General features: G+C 41.2%; 1 protein-coding gene across 1 annotated transcript; it reads left to right on the top strand.

Annotated features, from left to right (window-relative positions):
* Positions 1–7,146: 7,146 nt before the first annotated feature.
* On the top strand, positions 7,147–7,773 carry LOC125379213 (uncharacterized protein KIAA1958-like). The gene has a single exon (XM_048395449.1). It carries the CDS (start codon positions 7,147–7,149, stop codon positions 7,771–7,773), a length of 627 nt encoding a protein of 208 aa, XP_048251406.1.
* Positions 7,774–19,471: the final 11,698 nt, after the last annotated feature.

Genomic DNA, 19,471 nt, shown 5'->3' with positions numbered 1-19,471 from the left:
TGAGTAAGTGTTTGGGTGTTTTTGGTTGTTTAGGGTTTGTGAGTTGTTTTAAGCTTTAAGAGATTAAATAGAGGGCTTGTGTTTTAATTTGAAGTGTTTGTCTTTGATTAGGTGGGCTTTGTGAGTGTAGTTTTAGGTTTGGGCTTGGGTGTGAGCGTTGTTTAAGAGGTGCAGGTTGTTGTGAATGGATGGGTGAATGGTTATATAATTACCTTTGAAGTTCTCCCTGGGCTTGCTATCAGCGGTGCTGTGCGTGGGCTTGAGGAGGCTCTGGAGGCTTGGAGAGGTGTTGCTCGCTTGGAGTACAAACTGCAACTGATGCTAAACATAGTGCTCTAGTGACTAACTTTATGATCAAGGGTATAAATACTCAAGCCTAAACCTGGGAGAAATAAAGTTCTGTTCTGTTCTGAAGACGCCGTCATGATTAGTTGGCGCCAGTCTAGACTGTCCAATCAACGTGAATATACAAACCGTGGTGTTACTTGACCAGTGCCCCTGGTCCTCCACCCACCATGTGTAATACTTTAGCGTACTTGATTGTTTAATTTGCAGTTATATCACTGTATATCGCTGAGTGATGAGAGAATACATTTTGTTTTTGTTAACGATCGTTTCCATTTTCATGATATCATGATGAAATGAAACATATTAAAATAATCAGAGGGACTGACGATCGCATTTTTCGCATAAATGTCATGCTCGCATTTATTTCATGATTTACTGAAGATGGATTTGAACATTTCTGAGCAACGATCATGCTTGGGTAAGGGAAGTAATCTTGTCTCCGCTTGCAATCGGATTCAGTTCCGAGATCGCACCTTGACTGTTCTGTACGGCCGAAAGGCGGCATCCATGCTGTTCACGCTCCGTTGATAACGGGGCCTCATTTGTCTGTATTCTGCTTATGAGCCGGGATGCGCGTGAAACACGGGTGTCAAAACGAATATATTTACCAATTATACGTACGGTCAATTAGCCAGTCCAAGAGACAATACCCTGGTTCTACCACCTTTAGGTGTAATTACGTCGCATGCCCCTGGTTCACGGTTCATCTGATCTCCCGTCATAAAACCACGATGTTTATTTACTTGGAGCCTCCGACAGCGCCGACTTCCTGTGTACATGCACGTACATGGCAATAAATGGTTTGACAGTTGTTTGACGGAATCAATCAATAATTATTGACACGGTGATGTAATTAAAATTTGACACTATTCACAACTCCTATTTTTTATTTTTCTATTGTTCAGCTGTATTTTCGACCAGTTTTATATGTATAAAAATCTTCTCTTGTATTTATAAACCAAACCTAAAAACATTATATAAGAACAATTGTGTTTTTAAACCGTAAGTTTTCTATTAAAACAACCATGCAAGTAAGATTTCAGCCGTAATATTACTTTAGTCACTCCACAGATTACACATCTTATTGCTGCAAACGCAGCGAATGTAATGCTACTACGTCACAGCTGCCACGGTAATTAAGGGCTGGAATGTTTTTGTGAAGGCAGTTAGAGCAGACGAATTTTCCCCCTCGCTGTATAATGACGGTCGCTGACCATATATGTGTATTTTTCGTGTTTATGGCTTGATTTGATTGTCCTTTGGTGAAAACAAATGTTCAATTGTGAAAGCAAACCCTTTTCCCCTGAACGTTAAAAGACAGCTGACTTTGTTTTTGTCTGAATTATCAACGTTGGAGTCGTTTATATATTCGGAAATCCGTATTATGGTTAATATTTATAATATAATATGGACAATGGTAAAATTCATTATCACAGTTTAAGTGCTATTCACACATGTATGTAAATCTACTTCGTCATGAATGAAGCATGGCAATAAATGTATGCGTCTGTTTCTTCATTCGTTCTGTATTCTTTGACGAGAATGAGTTTCGGTAATGATGATCACTCTCACAGATGTTTTGATAAGAGGATAGGACTATAACTGGAGAATAGTTATGAAAAATATATATTTAAGTATAGGCGGTATATGCACATGTGGTGAAACTGATACCTCATTGATTTGCTAATCGGGACTTGGAAATCATAGTCTGTCATGAAATTGATTTTAAAATATATGATTTTGACTGTAGTACGTCCTGACAACATAATATTATTTTGTAAACAACTTATCTTATCTTATGTTAAGTAAAACAATTATTGATAACTTCCTGAATTCCAATTTTTCAATGAACAGAATTATTCAAGCTCTGGCGTGAGACAACAATAAATTAGATGTTAGCAAAGATTGTCCATTTTATGATCTTAGGCACATGTCAGCGCACTTACATGTGAGCCGTCTGGACGACTGTCTGTTTTGTAATTAAATGGCAGCTGCCATCCAGCCGAATACTTAATCTTGAGACCTATTAGTTGTCTCAGCACTACACAATCAGGAATCTAAAAAAAAAAAAAAAATCCTCATCCTAACCGACTCCCTCAGTGGACTACAAGCCCTCAAAAATAAAAACACTAAAAACCACCCCAAACTAATAAATCAAATACTTTATAGCTCAAACAACTTAACTAGGGCAGGTAAACAAATAGAGTTCATTTGGACCCCCGCCCACGAAGGAATCTTTGGAAATGAAAAGGCAGATAAAGCAGCAAAATTATCCCTTAAACTCCCAGAAATAAGCTTAAACTTACCCAGCTCAAAATCAGAAATCAAAAGTTTCACTAAACAAAATATAAACAAAAAATGGCAAAATATATACCAAAACTTAAATAGCCAAATCAGGAAAGTACTAAAAAAACACTAAATAAACCAAAAATACGTATACTACACCCATCTAAATAAATAGACAGAATAATTACTAAACTACAAACAGGACACACTAAACTAAAGAATCACCGTAAAATAGCTAATCTACACACAACAGGAAACTGCCCACATTGTAAACAACAAAAAACACCAGAAACACGTATTCATTCACTGCACACACTCACTTTTCCCCTTTTTGGAAACACATTAAATGGCCTGGCCGGGCCCGTTTGCGACATATGCTTGCAGTCGGAAAGCGCACGTTAAATCTCCAATATAAGACAGTGTCTTTTCGAGTCAAGTGCGGGTCTCTCTCTCACCTTAGGGAGAATGCGACTGTAAAAGCTCCTCGCTAGACAGACAAGTAGTGAATGTTTGAGATAAATTTATTATTTATTATATATAGTTTAAACTCAATAAATAATTCATAGTCTTTTTATTGTTCAAATTACTGATAAAACATATTTTAACTTGTTCCTTCTAACCATATTTCCAAACAATTCCAAACCATTCCAAGTCATTTCAAACATTTCCTGTGTTTGGAAATGTTGCCATTCCAATTTTGGATTTTCTGGAAAGATCGATCCTTCCAAGCTTTGGAAAGTTTGGAATGAGCGATCTTTCCAAAGCATTCCAACGTTCATTCCAAATTGGAATGGACGCTATTTGGTCTTGTGGTGTATTGTAATTTCATAAGGTATTTTGTGTGATAATATTTTTTACAAGTACAATGTATATGAAATGACGACCACATCTTTACAAACGTACTGTGTCTCGATGGGGAATTTTCACAGTTGTTGATATATTTCTGGATGTATTAGCGTTGTTATATATTCAGGAGAATCAATAATACACATCGCTGGCAGGTAGAGTCGTGAGATTACTTTAGAGCTGTGTGACAGTGATTTGTTCATCTTCAGCTTTATTCATGTACAATGCTAAAGGGAGCACGAACAGCAGTCTTAGGCGCTGCAATGTACTGTGCAGGGCTTTGTCCTTTGGGGCTTGCAATGTTTGTTTGTTTAAGTAACGCTGGACTCAACAGTTAATATACCAGATATATGACAGCGGTCTGTAAATAATCTAGTCTAGACAAGACAATTCAGTGTTTGAGATATTGAACATCGATCCACGCAAATGGGATACGATGACATGGATCAACCAAGTCAGCGAGCCTGAGTACCAGATCCCTTTACCTACCTCTTACGACAAGCAGGGGTTGCTGAAGACCTGGATATTCACGGGTGGGAGTGAGAGAGTTGGGTTTAACGCCGCTTTTAACAGTATATAGAACAAGTCTTGTCGCGTTTATTAAAACTGCTACAATAGCTTCTTTTTGGTGGTAAGGTAAACAATAATAATTTCAGTTTGTGGGCGCTTTAGAAATCGCCTAACAAAGAAAAAGAAAACATGGCATCTGTGTTGCACAACGACAGCTTACATAATACAATTAAATATTTTTTTATATATCCTGTGTGTGTGTGTGTGTGTGTGTGTGTGTGTGTGTGTGTGTCTGTGTACGTGTGTGTCTGTGTGTCTGTGTGTGTGTGTGTGTGTGAACCTTGCTGCAGTTCAACATCGGTACCCGGCTCAGACACATTACACTGACTCCGAGTTTTACCCCCAAAACATCGAGCGTCAAGCAGGATAGCAACAACTACCATCTTTTTCAGATATATTGGTATGTTGCAACCGGGAATCGAACCATCGACCTTCCGCCCTCTGGGAAGACGCTCTATGCAGTGGACCAAGAAGACAGTCGTAACGCTTGGTTAAATATATCTATTTATTTTAAATTAGTACTCAATCCCGGAAAAAAACTGTTCTTACGAGGAGGATGCTTAAACTTGTCAAACGTGTGTAAAAGCGGAAAAGGAAAACATAAAATCGTGCAGGTTGTACATTGAACAAATAAATAAAGATTTCTATAAATATTGATAAAACCAGGAGGAAAACCCGTCAGAGGCAGATAAGCTGATTGTGAAAATTTTTACTTCCGCAATAATCTTTTTAATCGACCACTGCTTCCTGTCACTCTGACCTGTAGAGCTTGTGTAACTACACAAACGACGTTATCGAATTGTCGATAAGGAAGGGTACCGGTGGCACAGTGGTTTCATGCGCCGGAATTTCCTGAGCAGAGCAGCATCTTTTGGCCGTTTCCTGGATCCGCTGGTCCAAGATTCGTACAGTATGTGGTCGCAATCGCATATACACAATCGTATGATCCTCCAATTCATCTTTGAGTACCATATATGTGCTTGTCGGCTTCACTGAAGAGGTAAATGCCTTTAAACTGCATTCATGTGGGCTTTTCATGAAACCGCAATAGTGTTCGAAACAGTGTTAAGCCAAACTCACTAGCTCATCTTCAGCGTGGCTGAGACGCCGTGGTCAACTGCAAGTGACTTAGAAAGAAGCATAATAGTAGCGAAAATGTGCAAGATTCTGACCACATCACGAGCGAGTGTTTAATTATCACTATCAAATAATGCTGATATGAGATGTTCGCGAAAAGACGAGCGTATCCTGCCCAACCGGTGGCACCCATCACAAACACTTAAGGGAAGTCAATTGCTCACCTTTCGTGCGCCCTGGCGTTCTTTAGTACACATTGTTCTTTCATTTCAAGTGACGACTTTTCGTAACATTTAATACTCTATTCATAACTTTGGACTATTATTGCGTATTTTTGTCCTTTATTTCAACATTGTATTTTCTGACTGAATGGCCGCACATAAGTACGGAGATTAAAGGTTGTATGATACTGATACTATTCTGCGGGAAGTCAAGATAATCGCGATGGAATGGTGGAGTGCAGTGAGGAAGGGTGTAGCACTGCAAAGAAACGCTGAGGTACTGGAAAGTGTAGCACTGCAAAAAAAACACCTCCGAAATGCAGTAAGTAAATGTCTTAGAATTGTAAAGAAGTGCTGAAACACAGGGAGTGAAGGTTGTATTTTAGCTGTACTGCAGTATCGTTCAAATAATAAAAGTGAAACCGGACAGTCCTGTGATTGATATTGTGACGACTGGCAGTGCGAGATAATGCAGTACAGTGAGTGAAGGTTTTAGAATGGCGAGCGAACTCTAAAGTACAGTAAGGAAGACTGCAGCATGGCAAATTAAGGTACGTGATTATACAGTGAAATACGGTTGTAGATTTGCGAATACGCTGAAAAAAAACTAGACTATTTGTGACTTCGGCTTTAAACACGTAAAACTCTTCAAAAAAAGAAACGCAAAACGGATATTTTGGGCCATAAAAGCTAAATTAGAGGACCAAGAGGTGCAAAATGAAGAGGTTTAATGTGTTATAGTGGATCCTAGATCAAAATGATCACTACAAGGACATGCAAACCATTAGTCGGGAAACACGTACGGTTCGGAAAAACGCACCTAGTGCATTAACTAAAAGGCCAAGGAGCTGCACGTACTGCACGTGCAGCAGCACTATAAACATTATTAAAGTGCAGGATTTTTATTGCCTGGCATCTGCGGCAATCGAAATGTGACAGTTCAAAAACATGCTAAGATTAACAGAAGTGCACAATAAACAACGTCATTGGCCGCTTGCAGGCAGGTGAATCCCAATCAGCTGTAGCAAGGGTTTTCAATGTAGCCCACCATCACTAGGCTATGGGACCGGTTTCAACAGCATGGGGCAACAGGGATCGACCAAGGTCGAAACTACGTACAGGAAGTGGACAGGTTTGGTGGGGGTGAGCGACTTTCTCTCATCATGGCAGGACAAGTTTGGTCAATATCCAGGGCAATCTTACGGCTCAACGATAAACAATGAAATTCTCCTACCACACGTCCTCCCAATTACAGCCAACGGCAACGGTGTATTTCAGCAAGACAACGCTCGACCGCATACAGCACGGATCACACGGACCTGTCCACACAACAACAAGGTTGATGTTCTCCCCTGGCCCTACAGATCCCCGGAGTTGAACCTGGGGATGGATTGAATAGGACGAAATAAACTTCACGAAATAAAAAACAACAATCGGTCATACCTAGATGGGTTGTCAGTCACGACATGACGAGGTCGTTTTACGCCGATGTCGTATTGGCCACAGTCGGTTTACCCACGAACATCTGCTTAAGACAACTCCTTGGTGTATCCCTTGTGATGTGTAGGATCAAAACCGAGGGCAAGTTTTTGATCTCACGTATGAACTGATCAAAGATATGATTTAGAAATAATTTTACTAATTGGTATAACCATGAATTCATTGATATTTACTGTTGAGAGTTCAACTGCAATACGCGGGGAGTACATCCGCTCTGCACGTGGCGCACCTGCTTCAGGCCCGTTGTAACAATGAGCGCACGTGGTTCAAGCCAGTCGAATGAATTCCACTGAAGAGGATGGACGCAGACGACGACGATTTATTTCTGACGCAGTCAGTTTTTAAAGAATCGGCATCCTGTGCTGACAAGGAAAGTGATGACTTTAAATTCCGTTTTGGAGATCTACTCTCCGAGCGTGAAATAGCCAAGAAAATTGAGATCTGTGTCCCTAGAACAACACGTTATAAAAATGACTGGGCATTCTCAACATTTAAACGGTGGCAAGAAGAACGCAAGTCACAGTCAATTGCGGACAATTTGGAATTACCGCAAAAGTGCTTGACAGAGGATATAGTCGAAATGAGCCTATCTACTATGAACACTGCTTTCAAATATTTCCTTTTTGAGGCAAGGAAACTGGACGGCGCCCAGTACACGGCGGATACTGTACATGGACTGTTTACCGCTCTTCAGAGTGGCTTGAGGCTTAAAGGGCGAAAGAACATTAATTTGTTCGAGGATCAACAGTTTGAAGAGAGCAGAACATGTCTGGACGCTTTAATGAAGGAACTTTCTAAAAAAGGACTGGGCAGCTCTGCCAGGAAGAAAACTGAAACTATATCAATGGACGACGAAGAGCGCTTGTGGAGTAGCGGTTCATTAGGTGAAGACGACCCTCAGCAACTTGTGGATATTAATGTGTGAACCTTTTTGAACACAAAAGTTTAACAGTTTGTTGAAATAATTAACTGAAGTTTCATTATTGTTCATATTTGCCGTTGTCTAAAATACATATTTTCAAAACATTTACACGGGTTTGCATTTCGCACTGCGAGGAGGAAGATAGCATAGAGCGCTGAGGCTGTTCTCGAACACCCAAATAACAGGTCCCCACACTGACGATAATGGCAGAAAGTATCTACTCTACACGGAATCGAAGACGCGTCAAAGACTAATCACAGCGGCCTGAAGCACAGGAAGCTGGTACCGAAACAAGTTCGAGCGTATGAGAACACGGACAACCCTAAAAGATGTTTTGTGCGTCTCTTTGAAAAGTACAGGTCTTTGCGGTAAGTGTTAAAAACACCAATGCATATTGCATGTATTACCTACGTTTATTTAGGGGTTTGGGAATTATGTATTTGATAATCGCTTTATATAAATCTTGACTACATTCTAAATTGTGAATGAAATTTTCAGAAGGTGGATTATCAGCCCACTCAATGCATTGTTTCACAAAAACAAATATTACAAGTGTCCCTTTCTATCTTATTTCCCCCAGCAAACCTGGTCAACATACTGAATACTTCTACTTCACTCCAAGAAGGACTAGAACGTCGAAAGACTGGTATACTGCAAATGCCATCGGCCACAACACCTTACAAGTTACCGTCAAAAGACTGTGCAAGACGTCCGGTATTGAGGGCATGAAGACAAACCATTCCTTGAGAGCCACGGCCGCCACTCGATTGTATCAAGGTGACGTTGATGAACAAATGATTTGCGAAATTACCGGTAGGTTGATAAACATTTTAGTCTTGCAGTAATAAGAAATTGTTATTCAGCAAAAGTCATAACATATCAAAGAAATATTTTTTTCCAAACCAGTAAGATGGTAAATATCCTGTATTAGGAATAAACACTATGTATTTAGCTCGCCAAGGCTCGCTAAATACAATGTTTATTCCGAATGCAGGATATTTACCATCCCCAAACACACTCGCGTGATAACCTCTATATATGCAAATGTTACGATACTGTACCTGTCTTCACGAATTATTAAAAATTGGGCATAACGTTCACGGAGACGAAGGCTATAGATACAATACTATATTTGATTTTTTAGATGATAAAGTACATCATTTGATAATAAATTCAGTTATTGATATCTAAAAACCGATTTGCCATATTAATAAACATTTCATGATAAAACAAAATCAAATGTGTGATATAAATTCATTCTTTAGTATCCATAAATGAATTATTGATATCATATAACGAATAAATAGTAAAAAAGCGCCCTATATATTGTTCTTTGTGGATTGTATTAATTAACGCGATTGCATCGCGGTTATAGTGTTAATTGCTAGTCTTGTTTCTGCACCATCATTTCTTTCATCAGATGAAAAACTGTTTAAAAAATGGCAACTTATAATTAACCAAAGTAATAATACTTACCCGACCTGCGTTTATTTATATCTCTGTCATTATTATCGTTAACATGTGTCTACTTTTAAGTGTATTTACTTATGCCATACTTCGTACTGATTAAGGAATGACACATCATCATGAGATATATGTACTCCATACACATGAAGCACAGCGGTACTTTGATTCTATAGCACAGGAAATCGTTACCCCGAGTTACTGTGTAACGGATTCTTTTTTTAATAAGGCGAATAGAGCAGAGTAAACTTAGGGTCTATCGGCTGTTGTGTGAAAACAAAGCTTCAGAAAGATCGACGTCCTGGCCCTATGAACAAACCTACAGATTACTGTTTGAACGTCAAAAGTGTCTGTCAGGTTTCTTAATGCTTAATTGCTTTTGCTGGAGAATATGTTTCTTGTACAAGCGCTATAAAACATGTTAACATACAAATATATGAATGTTGAAACTGGGCTTAACTTCAGTTTTCCTTTACTTAGCAAGCCCCTCATACTGTAAAAAACAGCCTAACTGTTTATTTTGCTTTATCCAGCTATGCTTTACATCTAACAAAGCTATACATTACTTATATATTAGGGCTTAATTTCATCTATATTTAAAACTTTCTCCTTCTGTTAAAATATCCATATGTTCTAGTTTTATATTTGATATATCCGTATTTACATATATACATCATTTATTTACATATATGCATCATTTATGATTTATAGTCAACATATATACCTACCTGTATAAATCTTTACTATACTCAATAATGTAATGTAATGTAATGTAATAGACTCCCCACACCCAACTTTTTGTTTGTTTATGGTAAAAGTTAATAAGAGGAGGTTTTGTGGGGGACTAGAGGTATCTTTTTAGAGGGTGTTATTCTGGCATTACCCACTATTTACTGGAGGATATTGGAAATGAATATAGACTGTCTGACTACAGGTAGGATTTGTTATCTTAACAATCACTGGGGGTTTCACAATAGAGGTGATTTTTACAATTGCCCAAATGATCCTGCTGAGTATTGGAGCTTAGTGAGGTCAAATGGAACATTTTATTATTAGAGGACATTGGTAGTGAATACTTAATACCATCTATACAGGATATCTTCAGGATTTTTAGCCCTTTCCTTCTCTGTGTGTAATTGTAATGGAAAGAAGTCACTCAACAGTTCATGCATTCCATGGTAAACACAGATCAGACTTGGTTAGAATCCATGTTTATCCGTGACAACTTCCCACCACTGACATTGTAGTGAACTTGGAAAGTGGTGATACTTTTTTATATTCATATTATTATAATCTGTCAAACTGTACATAAATGTGTGTGTGTTAAATCATAAAATTCAAAGGGACTGTTCCCTACACCCATCAATATCATAATGAATGAACATAAGTTTATTGTATGGATTATATAAAGCTCTCACTAAGTATATGTTTTACATGCATGAAAGATGGGATTAAGGGAGAAAGGAAATATTTTCCTGAACGTTTCCAATAAATAGTGAAGGAAATTGGAAATTGCTGAACCTGTAGATAGCGTCGAACCCGTGATGGATTTGACAGATCTCACAGGGTAACATTCAACAGGCTCATTACCTTGTGATCATGTTAACATTTTTTCTTAACAGTTTAGAAAAAAAGAAGATATTTGAAGTGAACTACATTCGAAAATGAGAGAAGAAATTAATAGTCAATGTTCAACTCTCTGTTCAGTAAACAACAGTTGTTATTTGAGTACTTTCAAGAGGAATCCCAAACATTCTCTTACTCTGTTATGATATATAATGTCAAAGTGAAAGCAAAGAAACACTATCGTGCAACAAGGCATTTTCCATGGACTTGTTTATTTGCTATTTTGATATACAAGTGTCATATTGATTGAAAAATATACAATATCAACTCTAAATTGCTTCCGTGTGTGAATGCGTGTAGTACTTGAATATTGGCTCCCCAGTTCTCATAATGCTTCATATGAAAGCAAAATTGTATGTTAACATCATCTCTAATGTCAGTGACTGATTTCAAACCGCATGTCTTGGTGTTACACAGCCAGTGTCCCAACTCTCGTGTATCTACATTAATGTTTCGCCCTCGCGATCTAACGTTATAACATTTCAGGTCATAGACATCATCTTATACAAAGCAGATGCGTTCTGGACATATTACCTTTCGACTCCACAGTCTGTACTGTCTTAATATTGACTTTATTCATCTTCGGATGTTACGTCTAGTACACACAAACAGGACCGTTTAGCCTATATTAGGAATGTAGCAGGCAGTGAATATGCCAGTTGGCTAACTTACTGTTGGTAATATCCGTTTTCTTTAAGCAAATAAGAGGATAGTTAGTAACAAAAATATACGATATACAACGCATATTTGCACAACTATCACAAAACCATTCGACACTGACACTACCCCGCGGTAGACTGGACACAGTTATGTGCTCACCGATTAGATAACCCCTACCGACAGGGTGGGGATGGTGGTTCAAAGCGAAACAGACACACCTGTCTGTTATCTAATAAATGCTGGGCGGCGCCTTTGATCTTGCCTCTAACCATGCATGAAGTAGGAGTAAACGATGATCAGGATGGCCTGGAAATAAACAAGATTCTTTCTTGTTGCATATCAAGGTACCAATTCATCGACCACGGGGTTTTCTTATGTATATGTGCCCAGTGTATCCACAATTAACTAGCTAGAATGTTTCATATCTACAAAAATGAATATGCGTCAGTGTGGTTTATCAACACATGTATAATGCTTATTCACGCTTGGAGTGCCAGACTGAAATTGAAAATCATGATAGCGTCAGCAGGGATAATAGAGGTCACAAGACGTGTCATATAAAGATCATACATAGATATGTTTAAGTTACATAGGCAGCAGGCTAGATTATTTACAGCAATATAGTTCAAATATTGTGTTCAATAAAAGAAAACGTTGATTTTTAAGACACTTATTTTTGTACTATTAAACAAACTGTGGACTTTGAAGACATTTTCGCTTATTGTAATAACATCAAGGGAAAAATCATATCTTTCTCTGAAATCCACGGGCATAGTTGCTGTCAAACATAAGAACGTAATCAGGGCGGCCAGCTTTGACTTGTCATGTGCCTTAAAGTGAGTTTAAACATGTCAAAAGCGATTGATCCTACAATATAGGGTCATTTACTCCAACGTTCTAACTGTCAATCGTCTTAACAGGACCATAACGTTTGTTTTATATCGACGACCTGTCTCTATGTTTTAATAAAAATAAGTTGTTAATCGGTAACTGTGCTCCAAATTTATCAACTTATTCATCTATTGTTGCAAACTTGGCTGATTTGTTTACACAATAAAAATTCTAATTGATCATGCACTACTGAGGCAGTCAAGCACCTGTATAAGAAATATAAAAGCAGCCATGTTACATGTAGTCCCAAATGCTGGCAATTATTTCGCCGCAATATAACTGAAAAAATGCTGATGTGACGTGACATATAAACTTACCCACAGACAATACATTTTTCCAGAGAGTGTAGCACAATTTTATCAAAGTTTTATTTACAATTTGAAAAACTATAATAATATGAATATTAAAATTCATCATCACTTTTCAAGTTTACTAAAATGTCACCAGTTGGAAGATGTCACAGATACAAAAGGATTCTAACTAAGTTTGATCGTCATAGGTTTATCCCCAATTTGCCAGCACTGTGCAGAAGATTAACAATTACTTGAGTGAGCATGGTTTTACGCAGCTTTTAGCAGTTACTGTGTTTATACAAGCACATAAGTCATGCCAAAACGCTCACAGTAGTTAGTGAGTAAACTAAACTGAGGATTATACAAGTATCCATCACAACCTTTGAAAGCTTACATGTGAATAAATTCAGTTCACTGAAATTTAAATAACTAAGGCACTTGCAGTGACCCGTTAACAAGTAATCAGTGAGATAGTATATAAATACTGGGAACGCTAAACAACTTCATTGTAAATAGACAAATGCACTTGTGAATGGTCAAGGTTTTAAATACCGAGTGAAACAAAGACGAGGTGCCAGCCTACACTGGAAATGCTGTATGCTGCATGTCCAGCCTCCATCAACACCTCCAGTGATCTTTTCGCGATTCCGAGCCTTGCACATAACCATTGCCATGACCTCGTTGAGTGACTTCCTTCCATCAGCGTGAAAGGATTACCCACGGAGAAAGAAAGGATTAAATTCCTAAAGATATCCTATCCAAATGGTGTAAGTACTCACAACCAATTTCCTCTAATAGTTAAACTGTCACCCATGGTCATTGGGCAAATGTAAAAATCACAAACCCTAGCGAGATTCTGTCTACATGGTCACACCCGGTGATTGTGAAGATCTAAAATTCTATCAACAGTGAGACAAAATGGCTGTTCATATTCATTTCCAATATTCTCTTAGAATTAATGATAAATGTTAAGTCCCACACACAACTTTCTCTTAATAATTCTACAAAATACCAAACAGAAAGTGGGGTGTGGGAAAATGGGACATATTCCTACGTGAAATAATAAGACATTAGCAGTGATGACTATTCTATCATAATTGTACTATCTAAAGCATAAATTTGGCGAACGAAAAAAGTTATAGTTGCAGTCACCCTCAATGACTCACGTGGGCAAAACTTAAAACGAATATGTTCGCAATCCACAAACAATCTCTTCATTAATGGCGAGCATTTACCAAACCGTGACTATCGTATCAACTCGGGGATTCCCCTAGCGGTAACCTCCCAAAACCCCTACATCCCATTTCCCCTACAGTTTAAGACAACATAGTTCACGGTCCATGGCACTGCTAATCCCTAGTCTGTTACCTATTTCATACAATAGAACAACCCAAGAAACACGAATAGATTGAGATAAATATTTAATTACGATTACGATATTATTCAAAATGCATAATACATTATAATGAAATGTTCATTTTTCAAAATTCATAATACCTTATAATAAATTTCATCTCAAATGTTCAATTCACTCTTTATCCCAGCCTGAGGAGATGGCCAACCGCATCTAGAAACTGCATTGGGGATTTCACCTCTCTATTCAACTCGTCCTTCAGGCGGCAGAGACGGTTCTCCACCTCTCTGTACACTCTCTTCCTGCCTCTTGGAGCTGCTCCAAAGTGGAGCTGTAAAATCTTAGCTCGTTCTGCCTGTTCCACCTTCCTGACTACCTCCACAATTCGGTAGATGTTGGGATGTCGGTGAGGGAGACCTCGGTTGAGTCGTAGGAATCGTCTTCTGTCTGTGCCGGTACAACGCGCTGCTCGTGGTGGGGAAGGATGGCATCATTCCTGTCTCGTCATGGTTCAAGTTGGAGAGTTCGTATTGTTGAGGGTGTGCATCGGGGTTGACTCTTCTCTCGCTCTCTTCCTCAGGTGCTCATAAACCGGACCTTCTGGCTATCCTCAGGGTCATGGTTATGCTCTGTAGCATTCCTCATCACGGTTCCTACTGTCGTGAGTCTTCCTCTATATGTGGACTTGATACACTTCCAGTGTACGCAAGTCAGTCTCTCGACGTTCTTAGTGTGAAGATAACCATCAAATAGGACTTGGGGCTTTCCTCTCTGTGACATAACAAACTCAACTTTCCTTTAAGTCCCCTAATCCCCTAAAGGTTAGGTAGGTTAGGTACCTAGGAGATTTAACGTGCGCTTTCCGACTGAAGCGTATTTCGCACACGGGGAAGCACTTTATACTATTGGGTGAAAAAAAGCGTAATAAATAAATAAAGAAGTGCGACCCAAAAAAATGTAACTTTTACAGACCTAATCTAATAAAGCTAAGGGGGGCAGTGGGTTTGGCTGGGGGGGTGTGGGTGGTAATAAAATACTCAATAATATGGAAAAGTTTGGGCGTGGGTTGGAGGGGAGGGGGTCAAGCGTGGGAAGGCACGGCGTCGGCAGGCGAGCTTGTGTGGCGACGAGGGCGTTTACTGGGAAACGCCAGCGAGGAGGAGGCTGGCGAGCTTGCCTTCATCCTGGGAGAGGTCCTGGAAGGATCTGTTGATGAGGCGAGCTGCCATGGCTGCGATGAAGTGGTCTGCGCAGGCGAGCTCGCTCTGCTCCAGAAACTCCTTGAGGTCTGCGAAGTTGTAAATGTCGTGTTCGAACCGTTCCCCCTCTATGGTCTGGACCATGACAAGGGATGGTAAGAGGCGACTGCTGGGCTTGATCCAGTTGGACCGTGTGCCACAGACCGGTGGAGGCAGGCTTTTGTGGGCTTCCAGCAGACTGGCCGCATCCCGGGAGAGTGTTATCCGCTGGTCCTCAGGTTTCTCCTTTGGCACTCGGACCGGGCTGGTCTGAGTGTAGAAGTCGTGGAGAACCGGGACTGGTGGTGTGGCGGTCTGGGTGTGGCTGTCTTGGAGCTCAGGGCCTGGGGTCTCAATGGTCAGGTACTCCATGGATTGGTTGAGAGGAGTAGGAGGGATGGAGTCGGGGGAAAATAAGCTTTTCCTCTTCCTCTTCTTCCTCCCATGCCCTGTCCCCTCGGGCGAGCGGAAGGGCTCCTCCTCTCTGGAGTCGACGGGAGCTGCGGTGGGTGGAGGGGTAATCTGGTAACTTGAGCGAGTTTCCATATTACTCCCGTTCCCCTTACCCTCGGGCGAGCGGAAGGGCTCCTCCCCCCTGGAGTCGAGGGGAGCGAGTTCCTTTGCTGCTGTTGGGGGTGGAGGGGTGGGGGGAAGACTCCTCTTGGTGTCCTTGATGGAGACTGTGGGGGTCTTCTTTACCCTGGGGGGCCCCTTTTTCTTCTGCGCCGGGCGGGGAGCAGGAGGTTTAGGGGCTGGGGCTCTGGCCATCTGAGGCTTGGTCTTAGCCGGGGCTTTGACCAGAGGTCTCTTCCTCTGACCAAGGTCGAAGGAGATGGAGAGCGTTGATGAGTTGGACTTGTAGGAAGTCCTGAGGGAGAAGTCCCCAACCCGGTAGGCCAGCAAGGGCTCCAGGATGGAGACAAGCTCCCTCGGCAAAGACATTGAGATGTCTCTCATTGTCAGCTTGGAAGTTTGGAGAGCTTGGGAGGACGTGTGCGCGGGGCGAGAGTCCAAGCCAAGATGATCCCCTAAAGCTCTACCCCTTTCATTTCTACTACCTCTACTCCCGACCCTAATCTCTCCTTTAGGTGAGTTCATAATGCCAGACAGGTAAATGCCGCGTGTTGTTTTAACTAATTGTAGGGGAATTGGGTTGTAGGGGAAATGGGATGTAGGGGTTTGGGGAGATAATCCCCCTAGCAGTAAACTCGCTTCTAAACACACTACTGTTCTAGTGTCGGGTAGCCACAATGGCTAGACTGGACCCTCGTGGAATGGTTCATGTCATAAAAGTCCAGCAACCGAACACTAATTAAGACGGGCCGACCTTGTGTTTATGGTCTGGTGAACACAGGTCGATGGCCGCTAATTAACTCAAGATTCACATCTCACTGTTTTGATTTATCTCACAATCCATTTGATATAGTTTCCAAATGAAACCCGGCCCCGTGTTACACGCGTGGCACACGCGTGTGCAACGAGTGACCCACGCGTGCTCAACGGGTTGCACACGCGCTGCACACCCGTTGCACACCCGTGTCCAACGGGTGCTCAACCCGTGTGCAACCCGTTGAGCACCCGTCTCACATGCGTGTTACACGCGTTCTCAACGCGTGTTAGGGGAATGAACTTCTAGGCAGTAGTGTACCATATGTTGTTCATGTACAAAATGTGATAACAAATATTATCATATATTACTATCTGTCTCACACACCGTTTGAGTGAGTGAGCGAGTTGTGTTTTACGCCGCGTTTAGCATTTCTGTTACTGCAATATTCAAGCAATATCTCGGCGGGGGACAACAGACTTCAGTGGTCTTCACACATTGTACCCATGTGAGGAATCGAACCCGGGTCTTCGGCGTAACGAGTGAACACTTTAACCACTTGGCTACCCGCCCGCCCTAGACACCAATTAAATCTCTGGGCTACATAAATGGAAAATTGTAAATTCGAGAAAAACAAATCGTACATACTGTGTCAGAAATTCACAATTCTATCGATGACCACTGTTGATACATGTCACACCAACGTTGCAGCAACCCGTCCCAGGTAAAGTTGATACAACGTCAAGTATGTCTTAACCATACTGTCGCCGTCAGCGCAGTGGCCGTGAGGCGTGCCTTTATCTAGGAAATGAGACCACGTGACGAATTCGCTCATGTCAACAAAGAAAGAAATACATAAATAGCTTAATGTGATAGGCTAACCATGACACGTGACAAGCGATGTCTGTATGTGCATTGTGTATTGTAATTCCATAACGTCGATAAGTCTTTAACTGGATAATATCTATTTACAAGACTAGTACAATGTATAAGTAATGACAACGTACAGATATATTGTTTCTGGTCAGCGTATCCATGGGGAATTTTCACAGTTGTTGATATATTTCTGGATGTATGAGTATATTCAGGAGATTGCGACTAGAGAAGCGAGAGTACTTTAAAGCTATGTGACATTGACATGTTTATTCTCCTCTATTTTTGTAGGCCGCCTCCGTGTTCTAACGGTAGAGTGTCCGGGGAGCGGAAGGTCCGGGGTTCGATCCCCAGCCGCAGCATACCAAAAGACGTTAAAAGATGGTACTTGTTGTTACCCTGTCTGGCGCTCGGCATTAAGGAGCTAAAACAAGGACTGGTCGGCTCGGAGTCGGTATCTGTGTCTGAGTGGGGTATTCATGTTAAACTGCGGCATGGTATCTCAGTGTGCTAGCACTATAAATCGGCATCAGTCCGGACTAGTACAAGCAGCCACACACACACACACATACGCGTGCATTCACGTCGCTATATAAGTGCAATAATCTTGGACGCGACGTTAAACACCATTTCACTTGCAATGTTTGTTGTTAAACGTTGCACTTAACAATATTCCTGTAAATCGAGTCTTGGCCAGACAATTCAGTCATTGATATGGTGAGCATCGATCCACGTAAATGGGATACGATGTCATGTATCAACCAAGTCAGCGATTCTCACCACCCGATCCCTTTACTCGCTTCTTACGACAAGACATGGGTTGCTGAAGACAAATTCTAACCAGGATCTTCACGAATAGGAGTGAGTGAGTTGGGCTTAACGCCGCTTTTAACTGTATTCCACCAACTGGGTCCCCTCCTTTTATGCACATGAATCGGGAGTTTCTGCTCGGATTGGCAAAATCAAAACACGAGCATTTTGCCAAGAGGTTTGACGTATGCTTCAGGTATATCGATAATTTGCTATAGTCAAATAGCCAATTTGTTTCATTCGTTTATCCACCTGAAGCCGAAATAAAAGAGAAGGAAGGAGAGATCGAGCCCAGCCACAGCGAGTGAATAATGGTGCCCACGCTTGGGAATCAGTTCCGTGTCCGTGCAGACCTGAGACAGGTGAATGAATGCACATATGAGAGGCGACTCACATTCTCTGCCCCGTATCGACTACTGCATCGACAGCGTCGGTCACCCCACCTACACATCGAAGCTGGATCTTCTTGTTTTGTTTGTTTGTTTTTATTAAACCGCACTCAGCAATATCCCAGCTATATGACGCCGGTCTGAAAATAATCGAGTCTGGCCCACACAATCCAGTGATTGATATTACGAGCATCGATCCACGCATTTGGGATACGATGACATGCATCAACCAAGTCAACGAGCCTGACCTTCCGATCCCGTTAGTCCAGACCTTCTTGAAGGGTACTACATGATCCCCCTCACTGAACCGACGAGGAGGGTGCACACATAGCCACTCAAGACGGAAGTTCCAGACTGCACCAGTACCATATGGTTCTAGATCTCTTTGGTTTGAAGGGGGTACGGGTGGGCCAGTCGATTCGCTGTGCAGAGTTGCGTCCCTTGGGCACGCCAGAAACCTATGATTGTGGGTTCGAATCCCGGTTCGCCCCGATTATGTTTCTAGGTTTGTCAGCACCATTCCCGTGCTCGTGGGTTTCACCGAAGTGGTAAACGTCTGAGACCTGCATCACTTCAGGCTTTCCTCCCACATTAAACTGACACGCCGTGATATAACTGGAATACTGGTAAAAGCGGCGTTAAACCCTACTCACTCACTTACTTTGGTTTGAAAACGGTACTAGCAGCGGTCCGGTATCTGATGAATATAGTTCTGGTGGACATCCACGACGTGCGGGTGTACTTGGACGACGTCGTCATCGCTTCTCACTCCTGGA

This window comes from Haliotis rufescens, unplaced genomic scaffold (genome assembly GCF_023055435.1).
Source record: "Haliotis rufescens isolate VD_foot unplaced genomic scaffold, xgHalRufe1.0.p SCAF_14, whole genome shotgun sequence".
Classification (NCBI taxonomy): Eukaryota; Metazoa; Mollusca; class Gastropoda; order Lepetellida; family Haliotidae; genus Haliotis; species Haliotis rufescens.
This window is presented reverse-complemented; position numbering and strand designations above follow the sequence as displayed.

Excerpts from the sequence above, each read along its gene's own strand:
- LOC125379213 (XM_048395449.1), top strand. The coding sequence starts at position 7,147 with ATGGACGCAGACGACGACGATTTATTTCTGACGCAGTCAGTTTTTAAA.